The sequence below is a fragment of the Salvelinus sp. IW2-2015 genome, linkage group LG11 (genome assembly GCF_002910315.2).
Source record: "Salvelinus sp. IW2-2015 linkage group LG11, ASM291031v2, whole genome shotgun sequence".
NCBI classification, from domain to species: domain Eukaryota; kingdom Metazoa; phylum Chordata; class Actinopteri; order Salmoniformes; family Salmonidae; genus Salvelinus; species Salvelinus sp. IW2-2015.
The window spans coordinates 28,395,398-28,408,635 of NC_036851.1; the positions used below are offsets into that span (position 1 = coordinate 28,395,398).

At 41.9% G+C, this 13,238-nt stretch overlaps 1 protein-coding gene across 1 annotated transcript; it reads right to left on the minus strand.

Moving 5' to 3' along the window:
- Nucleotides 1-4,934: 4,934 nt before the first annotated feature.
- LOC111970118 (PAK4-inhibitor inka1) lies at nt 4,935-10,238 on the minus strand. Its single transcript, XM_023996640.2, has 3 exons — nt 9,972-10,238; nt 9,833-9,870; nt 4,935-7,684 (listed from the first exon to the last, which is right to left on the minus strand). Exons 2-3 carry the CDS (start codon nt 9,833-9,835, stop codon nt 6,710-6,712), a joined length of 978 nt encoding a protein of 325 aa, XP_023852408.1. The 5' UTR covers nt 9,836-9,870; nt 9,972-10,238; the 3' UTR covers nt 4,935-6,709.
- Between the last annotated feature and the right edge of the window lie 3,000 nt (nt 10,239-13,238).

Here is a 13,238-nt window from a genome sequence, read left to right on the forward strand (position 1 = left end):
AGAGCAGTCTCAGTTGAATGACTAGTCTTGAAACCTGACTGATTTGGATCAAGAAGGTCATTCTGAGAGAGATAGCAGGAGAGCTGGCCAAGGACGGYACGTTCAAGAGTTTTGGAGAGAAAAGAAAGAAGGGATACTGGTCTGTAGTTGTTGACATCGGAGGGATCGAGTGTAGGTTTTTTCAGAAGGGAAAAACCTCTCACGTTCCCTCCATCTCTGATCCTGACACCAAACCACATTCCCTGGAAGTGGTAAGGAAAACCAGGGCTTCTGACAAAAAATGTAACCACCATTATGTTTTTTTGGCCAGTCAGACTTCTAGGTGACATCTTTTAATAATGTGCATAAAATCAATCATCTTCCGTTAATCAGCGTCTGCAGCTTCCAATGTATGGTGAAATGTAAAAACACCATGACTGAACTGTTTTATTACTTCTTTCCACTCTCCTTTGGAAATTGAGAAAGAAACAACGTTCCCTGTCATCACAAGATATCAACTGCTGTTTTGAAACCATTCCTGGGGWGGGATATTAACCACGGCAGCGCGTTTAGAGCGTTGGGACAGTAACTAAAAGGTCGCTAGTTTGAAGCTCCGAGCCAACAAGGTGAAAAATGTGTTGATGTGATCTTGAGCAAGGCACTTAACCCTCATTGCGCCGGGGTCACCATTAATAATGGGACACCCTGGCCATGACCTCACTCTCAGGGGGAGTTGGGATATGCAACAAAAAAAAAGAAATACAATACACACTTGTACATGTGTTAAATATAAGCACCCACTTAATTATTATATTGGTTTTCTATGTAAACCACATATAGCGAGTAGAATCTAAATGTCGTGTTTTGAATTGAGTTTCGACCTAGGCAAAATCCTGAGCACACTACACAGACTGCACAGAGGTATGAGACAAAGGTATGCTAAATGCTAACTGACTATGGCCTTCACACCTTTATCCCAGCCTAAAAGTGGTAACAATTGTTGTCTGGGTCATTACCATGGCTGAGCAGCTCTAGGGYTGATTGGAGGGGCTGTTGGCAGGTACGCTACAAAGTTCTTTGTCACCCATCCACCCCAACTCCTCTCTTCTCATTTCTAGTCTCTCTGTGAAGAGCATGACCAGTGCTTGAATATCCAGTGCTTGAATTGAGCTGGTACAAACAGTTTTGTACTGCCTGACTTCCGGCTCCACTTATAGAATACTGACTCTACCCGCACCTAACTATAAAAAGAGTACCAGCACCCACAACGAGTACCAGTACCTATTTCAGTCCACTTCAAGCACTGCACATCTCCATTCCCTGTGTAGTAGTTAGCCCCCTGCCCAGTAGTTAGCCCCCTGCCCAGTAGTTAGCCCCCTGCCCAGTAGTTAGCCCCCTGCTGCTCACACCTCTCATCTGAGCCCCCATCCCCTCTGCGACATTTGTCCACTTGATGTCACAAAGACAATTCGTCCACCCCCTGCTCAGATAGCCCCTATTGAAGCCATTCAAATACAGAGCCCGTTTAGGATCCGGCTGTGTCTATACTGTTCCCAGAGTGTTGGTGCATTTCAGGTTTGGGGGTTACTGATTATACCTGGCTTTCATCCTTTCTCCTTACAAACTGATCTACTGCAGTTTAGAAAAGCTCTGACTGAAATTGGTCTACTCTGACACTGCAAAGCCACAAGAAYGAGGAACATGCCAAACTTTAACAGAGTCTATTTGTCTGATTCAGGCTTGCTGCCTCAGATCATCTACCCGAGCTGATTGCTCGCTGCCCTCATCCTCTCACCTGCATGGCATCGAATGATCTCTAAACCATCACACCTCCGGCATCCACACACCTGTCTGTCTGCCCGCCTGGCWGTCTCACTGACAGTCCTCAGAACCCCAGTAATGATAAAGCTGTGTAGAGAAGCTAGAGTTGACCACTCATAAGTCTTATTAGGATTACTATGGTATTACTATTGTAATCACAGATCTGTAGGGTCWTATTAGGGCAGCAGGTAGCCTAGTAGTTAAGAGCGTTGGGCCAGTAACCGAAACGTCACTGGTTTGAGCCGACTAGGTGAAAAATCTATAAACGTGTCCTTGAGCAAGGCACTTAACCACAGGAGGTTGGTGGCACYTTATTTGGGGAGAACGGCTCGTGGTAATGGCTGGAGCTGAATAGGTGGAATGGTTTCAAATACATCCAGCAATTGGTTTCCATGTGTTTGAYGCCATTCCATTTGCGCCGTTCCAGCCGTAAATATGAGCCGTCCTCCCATCAGCAAYTTCCACTGCACTTAACCCTAATTGCTCCTGTAAGTTACTCTGGATAAGAGTGWCTGCTAAATTACTCAAATGTAAATGTTATTAAAGATATTCAAGGATAATTTAATGGTGTATTGTTGAAATGATTGCATTTGAACAACATTGGATACTACTATTCAATGGACCAGAGTTCATACAGTAGAGTAGACGTCTCTGGTTGTTACCCAAACCCGGTGTGAGGGAGACACGACACGACAGCTTCATCTCAGTTTAGTAGTTGTCATCCACTCCTGTGTGAGCCCCCTGTGCCGCATGGCACTATAAGGACAGGGATAAGAGGACCAGGCTCATTAGTGGCACCTTTAATGACTTCTACAATCAGCACATAACACTTTTTTATTCTGAATTAGCAAAAAACACAACACCTGAAGCGTCTACCTACTCAAACTATGATCTATAGACCAAGTCAAGTGGAGGAACAAAGAAAAACTTTTTGGAAACTGTATGTTGGTGTAAAATAGCCTTAGTAAAAGTTGCTTGCTCCACAACTCTACAGTTTCATCTCTCTATATCTCTTATCCCTCTATAAATTATTCCCAGAGTTGGAGACAGATTGATGCACTTAGTAGCCGGGGTACCTAATATTTCTTCAAATACTAGACAAACCACTCTCATCCAGCCTGTTCTTTGTTGAGCATGTTTCTATAAAAATATTTTCTCAGCCATCATAAGTTTTTCCATCCTTTTTTTCAATGTAGAAACTTAAGACATTGGAGGATAAGGGTTCACCTCATCACAGCTGCCTCAGGTAGAATGGGCCTGGCTGGCTTTCTTGTAGGAAACCTAGATAAACAGGCAAAGATAAAYGACACCCTGAGAGAGTCATCTCTCTTCTCTAATCCCCCGAGTCCTCCCCTGAGTCCTCCTTATCACATGTGATTGGTGGGGTTGTTTGCCCCTATGGAACTCTGGGAGAATGTGTGAGATTCTATGCTGGAAACTCTTTTTCTCTTTACTTCTTAATGCTGTCAGTGTACTTTTATCATTAAACTGGACATAATAATTATAGAGCAAACCCTAAATTAGTGTATATCTTATTTTGGTGTAGATTTCSTCTATCTGTAACTTGTCTGAGTGAGTTAGCATATTGTACTGAATGAGTGGAAACAAATGGTACCCTCCATTAGCCAATGACTGTGGATGAGTGGACACTACCTGTGAGTCCAGCAGCCAAGTGACTATTAGAGCTGGATAAAGGAGGCGGTGGGCTGTTAGTTTGCTAGTGAGAGCCCTGCTTAGTAAAGCGAGGGATGAGGAGAAGAGTAAACTTATGCTCAATCTGAACACAGCTGCTCTGCTCAAYTTCTCCTCACATAGCTCTGTTTGGACACATGAGACATTTGCTCATAAGACAGATGCAGCTGGGGCTGAGGCAGGCAGATATTTGTGTTGATACACCCTTTCTCTCCCCACGGTCTGTAAATAACTTGGTTGCCCTCTTTATGCTCTCTGGGATATATTCAGTCCCTGTAGGTAGGGTAATATAGTGGAGCAGTGAGACACAGGAGGTTGGTGGCACCTTAATTGGGGAGAACTGGCTTCTGGTAATGGCTGGATCAGAATTGGTAGAATGGTATTAAATACATCAAACTCCGTTCCAGACATTATTATGAGCCTTCCACCCCTCAGCAGCCTCCACTTATGTGAGGACATCGTGTTTTAACTGAGTTAAATATATGCCCTGAGGGAATACATGAAAAAAATATATMTGCAGTGAAATGTGTGGTTTTATAGGGTTAGCCATAGCAGTACAGCACCCCAGGAGCAAATCAAGGTTAAGTGTCTTGCTCAAGGGCACATCGATAGATTATTCACCTTGTAGGCTCWGGTATTCGAATCAGCAACATTTTGGTTACTGGCCCAGCACTCTAACCGCTAGGCTACCTGCCACCCTACAAATGAGGGCAAATTAGATGAGAAAATATAATTTATTCCAACTTTTGTAAAGAAATCTTTGTGGTGTTTCATTTTATCATTCAATTATTTGATAACTGGAATGATAAAACGGTTAAAAAAAAACAGTAGTCTGGTGACTAAACGGCCCAAATGGTTTACTATCTCTTCTCAAGCTGGCATGATTTCTACCACTCTTGATGCTATTTACCTTGAGTTCTAGATGTTTCTAATGAACAACATAGGGTTGTTCCATTTGATTTCAATCCCTTTTCATTTGAACAAAACTTTCTATACATATTTTTCCATGGTAGAAGTGGTCAGAAAGTAACTTTTTGGACCTGAATGCCAAAACATTTAGGAGATAGAGGTGCTCCAAGTTTTGCATACCCMACCCTACCATGAGACATTCATGTCTTCATCACTGGAAAAGATAAATGGTTGAGGATGATATAATTTAAAAGCTTAAAAACAGGGTTGGCAAACTATTTATAATTTCTAAAATGTTATATTTTTTAAATTGTCACTTTTTAACCATTAACGTCAATTATCTAAAAACACGTAAACACAGATTTTTTTGTGTGCCTTAGACCATATTTCACATAATCGGAGGTGTTTGTGTTGTGCCAGCCATCGRTTGAGACCACATGCTGTTGAATACAGGGCGGGTGTCATGTTTTGGCTGATAAATGTACTAAAATGGGAATACATTTTTAATTTCCTCTTTCAAATGGTAGCACAAAGATGGTTGACATAACTTTTATTAAAAAACATTTATTTCAAGAAATGACAAAATAGTTTGACAACCCTGTTTGTCAGCTTTTCAATTATATCCAACTCAACCATTTMTATTTTTCAGTGATGAAACAAGGATGTCTCACAGTAGTGTGGGGTATGCAAAATGGGGTAACTTTCAGCACCTCTATCTCCTGAATGTTTTGGCACCAAAAAGTAACTTTCTGAACACTTCTACTATGGGCAAATGTGTATGGAAAGTGTCGTTCAAATCAAAAGGGGTTCGGTCAAAAAGTGAATGACATCAAATGGAACAACCCAGTAATTAAACCCTGCTTTGCGTTCAAAGAGGAATTATTATTTTACCCCATAATGTCAAAGTGGAATTATATTTTTTTGTTGTTGAAATTTTAACTAATTATTTAAAAACAAAAAACTGAAATGTCTTGAGTCAATAAGTACTTAACCCATTTGTTAGGGCAAGCCTAAATAAGTTCAGGAGTAAAAAAYATTCTTAACAAGTTATGTAACCGATGTSAAATGGCTAGCTAGTTAGCGGGGTGCGGGCTAATAGYGTTTCAATCGGTGACGTCACTTGCTCTGAGACCTTGAAGTAGTTGTTCCCCTTGCTCTGCAAGGGCCGCGGCTTTTGTGGAGCGATGGGTAACGATGCTTCGTGGGAGGCAGTTGTTGATGTGTGCAGAGGGTCCCTGGTTCGAGCCCAGGTAGGGGCGAGGAGAGGGACGGAAGCTATACTGTTACAGTTACATAATAAGTTGCATTGACTCCGTGTGCAATAACAGTGTTTAAAAAGATTTTTGAATGACTACCTCATTTCTGTACCCCACACATACACATCTGTAAAGTTCCCCAGTCGAGCAGTGAATTCAAACACAGATTCAACCACAAAGACCATGGGGGGTTTCCAATGCCTCGCAAAGAAGGGCACCTATTGGTAGATGGGTAAAAATAAAATAAACAACAGACATTGAATATTTTGAGCATGGTGAAGTTATTAATTACACTTTGGATGGTGTATCAATATACCCAGTCACTACAAAGATACAGACGTCCTTCCTAACTCCGTTGCCGGAGAGGATTCACCTTTCAGCAGGATAACCTTAAACACAAGGCCAAGACTACACTGGAGTTGCTTACCAAGAAGACAGTGAATGTKCCTGAGTGGCCGAGTTAAAGTTTTGACTTAAATATACTTGAAAAATATATGGCAAGACCTGAAAATGGTTGTCTAGCGATGATCAACAACCAATTTGACAGAGCTTGAATAATTTTTTAATTAATATTTGGGCAAATGTTGCACAATCCAGGTGACTTAGAGACTTACCCAGAAAGACTCACAGCTGTAATCACTGCCAACGGTGTTTCTACAAAGTATTGACTCAGGGCTGTGAATACTTATGTAAACTAGATATTTCTGCATTTCATTTTCAGTAAATTGCACAAAAATGTAAATACATGTTTTCACTTTGTCTTTATGGGGTATTGTCTGTAGATAGCTAAAAAACWACAGCAATTTCATCCACTGTAAGTCAAAGGGATATGAATACTTTCTGAAGACAATGTATTTTCTATGCAAAAAAATCGATGGAAAAGTTAATGGAAACATAGCTAATGAYACAACAAATATCTCCAATCTCAAATAATACAATGTTTTATTTTTGGCAGCTTATAGTCAGAACATAGTGATAACATTTTAAAAATATAGTGACTTTGGGAATTGTCTATTGTTTAGAATGAGAGTCTGTTAGTGGCTGACCTGGAGTCAGATGTAGCCGATGATGTCATTACAGATAATAGGCTGTCTGCTGCCAGTCTTCATGAGGGCAGTGAATTGATAGAAGTCTGTGTCTAGATCATGCAGGCCAGAGTGGGACTGGTGGAAGAAGGGGGACTGGCGCGGGGCAGGGKCCTGCACCCCTAGGGGGCAGGAGAGTCGTTTGGGGGCCATAGCTGTCCGACTCACATGAGAAGAAGAATCTGAGGACCTCATCCTCACCCTCTCCTCTACACTCTTTGACATGCCAGCTATTTTCCGCCTCATGTTGACCAAGAAGCATCGAGCCAGTCTGCACCCAGAGCTGGGCTTCAGTTCTACTGGTTCGGGGAAGTCCGGTAGKTCCATCCAGTTCTGTATGAGGTCAGCAAAGCTGTTGTCCCCCAGTACCAGAGGTTGTCTGTTCCGTCCCCGCGTCAGCAGCGATGTGGTCCAGTCCTCAGGGTCATTGGCCTCGAATGAGGTCCAGCTCTCCAGGGATGCGTCTGATGTGGATTTGGGTCGGACCCGGCCACTGGGGGCCAGGTTGGTGCGGAGGCAGGCAGAGGAGGACACCCGTACATTCCTGGTCCTCCTGAGCACCACGCCCTCGTCCTGCCAGGAGGCCTCAGAGTAGCCAGAGTCAAACTCCAGACTTTTCTCACTACTGGGGGAGGTCAGACCCAGGCCAAGGCCCAGACCCAGCCGGCTGCCTGCATCCTCCTCCTCCTCCAGAGGACTGGCCAGACAGCAGGCTGAGTCGTAGGTGCTGGCCGTACTGGCGTCAGAGATRCGCAGGCGGGTACGGCGCTCCAGCTGAAGTGCCCTCTGATGGCAGGCTCGTGCCACTGCAGAGCGGTGGGCAGGGGTGATTGCAGGGGCAGCAGCAGGGCAGGTCCTTCTCAAGTGCTTCAGGTCCTGCAGGGACCTCATCATGTAGTGCATCTGGTCCCGCAGGCAGCCTCCAGAGTCACGCAGACACAGCTGGGAGGGACAGAGAGTACACAGAGTCAGACACAGGCTGGTACACACACACTATGACACATTACTATGTTGGTTGTTCCACTGGATATCATAAGGTGAATGCACCAATTTGTAAGTCGCTCTGGATAAGAGCGTCTGCTAAATGACTTAAATGTTCACTTAAAGAAAGCAAAGTCAGTGATTGAGTGCTATTCTTTTGTTATTGCAAATATTTTCTATTAAGCCGGTGAATACAAAATCATATAATGCATGTTGTAAATAATGTTCAGCCTGCAGCAGATATTTGATAGACTGAACATTCTTTATGAAGTCTGGTGAACTCTTTCTAATAAGCACACTGCATTTGTTGGTGACTATAATAGAGACCGTAGGACAGGCTCAGACTTGCTGATTGGGTGACTGCTGCTATGTTTCGACTGTATGAAAGAGCTACACCTCTTCTCTAATGTTGAACTTTCACAGCAACACACAGCCACAATAAAAAATACCCAAGCCCTACCTGTCCTGCTCCTCACACCCTTCTCAGATACAAAACTGTATCACACCACACTTGACCAGTTTTCATATAGATCCACCCACACCAAATTTAATATCAAAGTTACCTCCCACCACACGTACTGTACGTTAATGTACTTCACCACACCTGTGCCTAAATGTGTGTAACACAACCATCACCCGCCCACACCATAATGGAAGTTTTATTTTAACAATATTAAAMAACAAGTCTCTCTTCTTCCTAACACTGCAATATAAAGGCTGAAGTCTTATGGAAATGATGGCTACTTTTCTGTAGGGGGATCTGCAGGGGATTGAGGTTTCTCTGATGTAGTTCAAGGCACAGGATGTAGGTATAATGGTGTGTGTCTCCTGAAGAGTGCTGTATGCCTGCATATGAAAGTCAGCTGTGWCATACTAAAGACCATATGCTCTCATCTCCTCTCCCTCTGATTCACAGGGACCCACTCTGATTGGTCCAAACCAACCAGTGAGCAGCGTCGGCTTACACTCAAAATCAAACAGGGTTGACCGAGCATAAAAGTGTGTGAACCACACAACATTACCTCTGAAGGAAAAAGGTGGGCTACAAAACACACACAACAAARCACACACACTGATACTTAAAAMAGTGGGATCGAAGAGTAAATCATGTGGCCCTGGAAGAGATTGTAACTGTTAGTTAAAAATAAAACATTGAGAGGATCCATTAACTCTTTTCATGTCAGTGATAATACCATATGACAGTAGCAAATGGCATTACAATAGTCATGATGGCCTGTGACCTTCACCTTCAAGCCCTTTATGGGGGGGACTGATCTGACAATGAGGTGAKAAATGTTTAGCAGACCGGAGGAGAAGAGACATGAAGCCCTCTGAGACACAGGTTAATGTGCCAAGACCTTCAGCGTCTGTTTGCTCTCATGACAACACTATTAGATGCAACAGGAACTTGAGTCCGCAGCCACAACACAGGTTGTGTGGTACTCTCATAAAGACACACCACTGCCTATAAAAGTCAGACTTAGATTAAACATTATAGTTTAGCTATAGTATAATAAACTTCCTGCAGGGAGCAGGGATGCAAAAAAAATGTGTCCAAAARGGACAAAGTGATTAAACACCATATCTACTTTCAAGAGTAAAGTWAAATACAACTAGGAAGAAAATGATGATGGAGCCCTTTCCATACAGAGAACATTTAAATAATCTCTAGCAAATTAAACAACCATATGCCTTCTAAATTTAGAACACATTAACAAACTGCTATTTGTTTGTTTACCCGACACATGGCATAGCCTGCAGCGGATAGCACCACTCAGCAGAGGCATTTGGGCATGGGCATCTATAGTCATTATGCGGGACAACGTCGTCTGTGGACAGAGCGTTGCTCTGCAGATGTTGTCCCCGTATGCTGGTGTATAAAGCCATTATTTCAGGGACTGTCAGTTAATTTTGTGTTTATAAATACATTGCGCCTATTTCATTTAAAATATGGTAGGCCTGTAGTTTATCTTATTCATTGTCGTTTTACGCACAGAATAATATCCATTTGATAAGACTGTGCATAAACCAATTACAATGCCATTGTCCACTACTGTACTGTATTGCATGATAATCTATGCCTAGGTTACAGAAGGGAAAAATACTTACCATTTTATTTATTTCAGCATCACCGTCACAATTAACTCCTAAAATAAAAAAAAAGAGATGAATTCGTGCACGTTTTAGTCTAGAAATACAGTAAGAGCAAAATCCTTCATAATTGTATAATTAGTTTGTTGATACTCACATTTGATATGGCAAGTTGCATCCAGTTTGACATGAATCCCTAAAGAGTTGATATCTTCCCATAAAGTCAATTTTACGCACAGCTGTTGGTATGAATCCTCGCGACTGAAGGAACACGGTGAAGTTGTAGTGATTTTGTCMGTTTTGTTTTCTCCAGCGTGCGCTCTCCAGCCAGTTATAGAGCGTCGCATCTCTGAAGCAGTGAAGCAGCCAATCAGAGTTTGAAATCTGATCAAGTGAATAGCTAGATAGTCGCCACCTCTTTACTACACACATCTGTATCATGATCTTCTAGACATTCACACATCATGCTCTTGTCATCGGTGGCATAAATTTAATTTAAAATGGATTTTGTGTCACTGGCCTACACACACTACCCCATAATGTCAAAGTGGAACTATGTTCACGACATTTAAAAAAATACTTTGTCATAAAAATGGAGCCTATGCAGTTACTAAAACAATGTTTTTATCAATGACAGATGTGTATAAATATTTGTGTTATGTTTTGGTACTAAACATGTCCRTTTTTTATTTTACCCCTAGGGTATGCTACTATAAATATAGATTGAGAAATTCTTCAGGCATCTCTGAGGTCACGAGTTCAATTTGTCACGACGATTATTCTCTGGAAGACCCCTGTGGAACCAGCCATCCCAAATGGGAAACTGTTAAATCTTTAAAGTATGTGAGGCTGCATTGTGCTTTTGCCGATTATTTTAACTTGAAGGTATGCAAAGATTTTACGGTATTCCAGCAAATGGAACTCAATTCACTGGTAAAAATTAAATCAGCCCTAAAATAAATGTCAAATCTGCGCTATATGTTGTGGAGGCTCCAACGGAATGTAATCTATAGTCTAAGTACATTAAACACATAGCTAAGTGCTTTAAGTATATTGCGCACAGACATTACTGAAATGGTTGAAATTACAGATTAATTAAATGTTTGAAAATTAAAGCACGAGGGCTGCCACAGGGTTAGAAATGTATAGGGCCACATTTGTCGCCATCTAGTGAGATATATGCTGAAAGCCACTGAGCAGGTGATAATCACCTACTGTCAATGGGTCGTCACCCATTTGCACCATTTTGTCATGTATTGTTATTCATGTCAGTGTGAAGGTACCTGATGTACAACTGTTCACTGTTAATTGGACAAATCCAAATGTGATGGTCTACTATTCATGTGCAGATGTTTTCCTCTCATCAACCATGATGTGACCAGATCTGTGTAGGTGCATCATATTCCCGTGACATGTCTCAACCTGCTTCTACAACTTATCCTTTTTCTGGAAGTGAGTAGTTCAACACATTTAGTCAATACATATTTTTCCATATGGTGCAAAATCCAATGTATAACCTAGTTCTCCAGATGCTTGACAACTCAGTCCTCTAATGCTTATTCTAATGTACTAAAACCAGCCCCAGCTACCTCAATGACATCTTGTAGTGTCCATGGGGCTGATTTTATAATGATGTGCCATGTTTGAATTAAGTAATTCACAAGATGCTTTTAGGGTCTTTTGGATGTGTTTTTATGAAAAGGGCCACTGCTTTCTATAAAAGCCCATCATCATCATTTAATGTCTCTGAAAAAATGTCCATTAACAACTGCMCACTTCAATTATAAACCTTTTTATGTGTGTAATAGCAGCTGTAAATGCCGTTGCCTCTACATTTTGAATCAATTATGGCTGTTTTCTTTAAATGCATTAGGCCTAAGTAATTACACTGTGCCACTTCTGTTGAATGGGTTTGTGACCATTATTGCATCATGACCGATCGAAATGTGAATTCATTTTAGGAACATCCAGGCCTTTCTTTCTAATGGATTATATATACAGTATACATGAATTAATATGCAGTTTTCATGTTTCCAATCTCTTTCCTGTTAATGTGATTGTTAGATAATAGAACATGTTATCAGTTAATCTTGATTTTAGGATCATAAATGTGGCAAGAGCAGGCAGAGTTGATGTGGTCATGTACTGTATATCTGAGGTGGAGTACAGTGCATTCGGAAAGTTTCAGACCCCTTGACTTTTTTCACATTTTGTTACATTACAGCGTTATTCTCAATGATGTCGCTCTTGCTGCTGGTGAGTCTCTGATCCACCTCTACGCAGACGACACCATTCTGTATACTTCTGGCCCTTCTTTTGACACTGTGTTAACAACCCTCCAGGCGAGCTTCAATGCCATACAACTCTCCTTCCGTGGCCTCCAATTGCTCTTAAATACAAGTAAAACTAAATGCATGCTCTTCAACCAATCGCTGCCTGCACCTGCCCGCCCGTCCAACATCACTACTCTGGACGGTTCTGACTTAGAATATGTGGACAACTACAAATACCTAGGTGTCTGGTTAGACTGTAAACTCTCCTTCCAGACTCACATCAAACATCTCAATCCAAAGTTAAATCTAGAATTAGCTTCCTGTTCCGCAACAAAGCATCCTTCACTCATGCTGCCAAACATACCCTTGTAAAACTGACCATCCTACGATCCTCGACTTCGGCGATGTCATTTACAAAATAGCCTCCAATACCCTACTCAATAAATTGAATGCAGTCTATCACAGTGCCATTCGTTTTGTCACCAAAGCCCCATATACTACCCACCACTGCGACCTGTACGCTCTCGTTGGCTGGCCCTTGCTTCATACTCGTCGCCAAACCCACTGGCTCCAGTCATCTACAAGACCCTGCTAGGTAAAGTCCCCCCTTATCTCAGCTCGCTGGTCACCATAGCAGCACCCACCTGTAGCACGTGCTCCAGCAGGTATATCTTCTCTGGTCACCCCCAAAACCAATTCTTCCTTTGGCCGCCTCTCCTTCCAGTTCTCTGCTGCCAATGACTGGAATGAACTACAAAAATCTCTGAAACTGGAAACACTTATCTCCCTCACTAGCTGTAGCACCAGCTGTCAAAGCAGCTCACAGATTACTGCACCTGTACATAGCCCATCTATAATTTAGCCCAAACAACTACCTCTCCCCCTACTGTATTTATTTATATTTATTTGCTCCTTTGCACCCCATTATTTATATCTTTTACTTTGCACATTCTTCCACTGCAAATCTAATTCCAGTGTTTTACTTGCTATATTTGTATTTTCTTCGCCACCATGGCCTTTTTTTTTGCCTTTACCTCCCTTATCTCACCTCATTTGCTCACATTGTATTACTTATTTTTTTTTCTACTGTATTATTGACTGTATGTTTGCTTTACTCCATGTGTAAACTCTGTGTTGTTGTATGTGTCGAA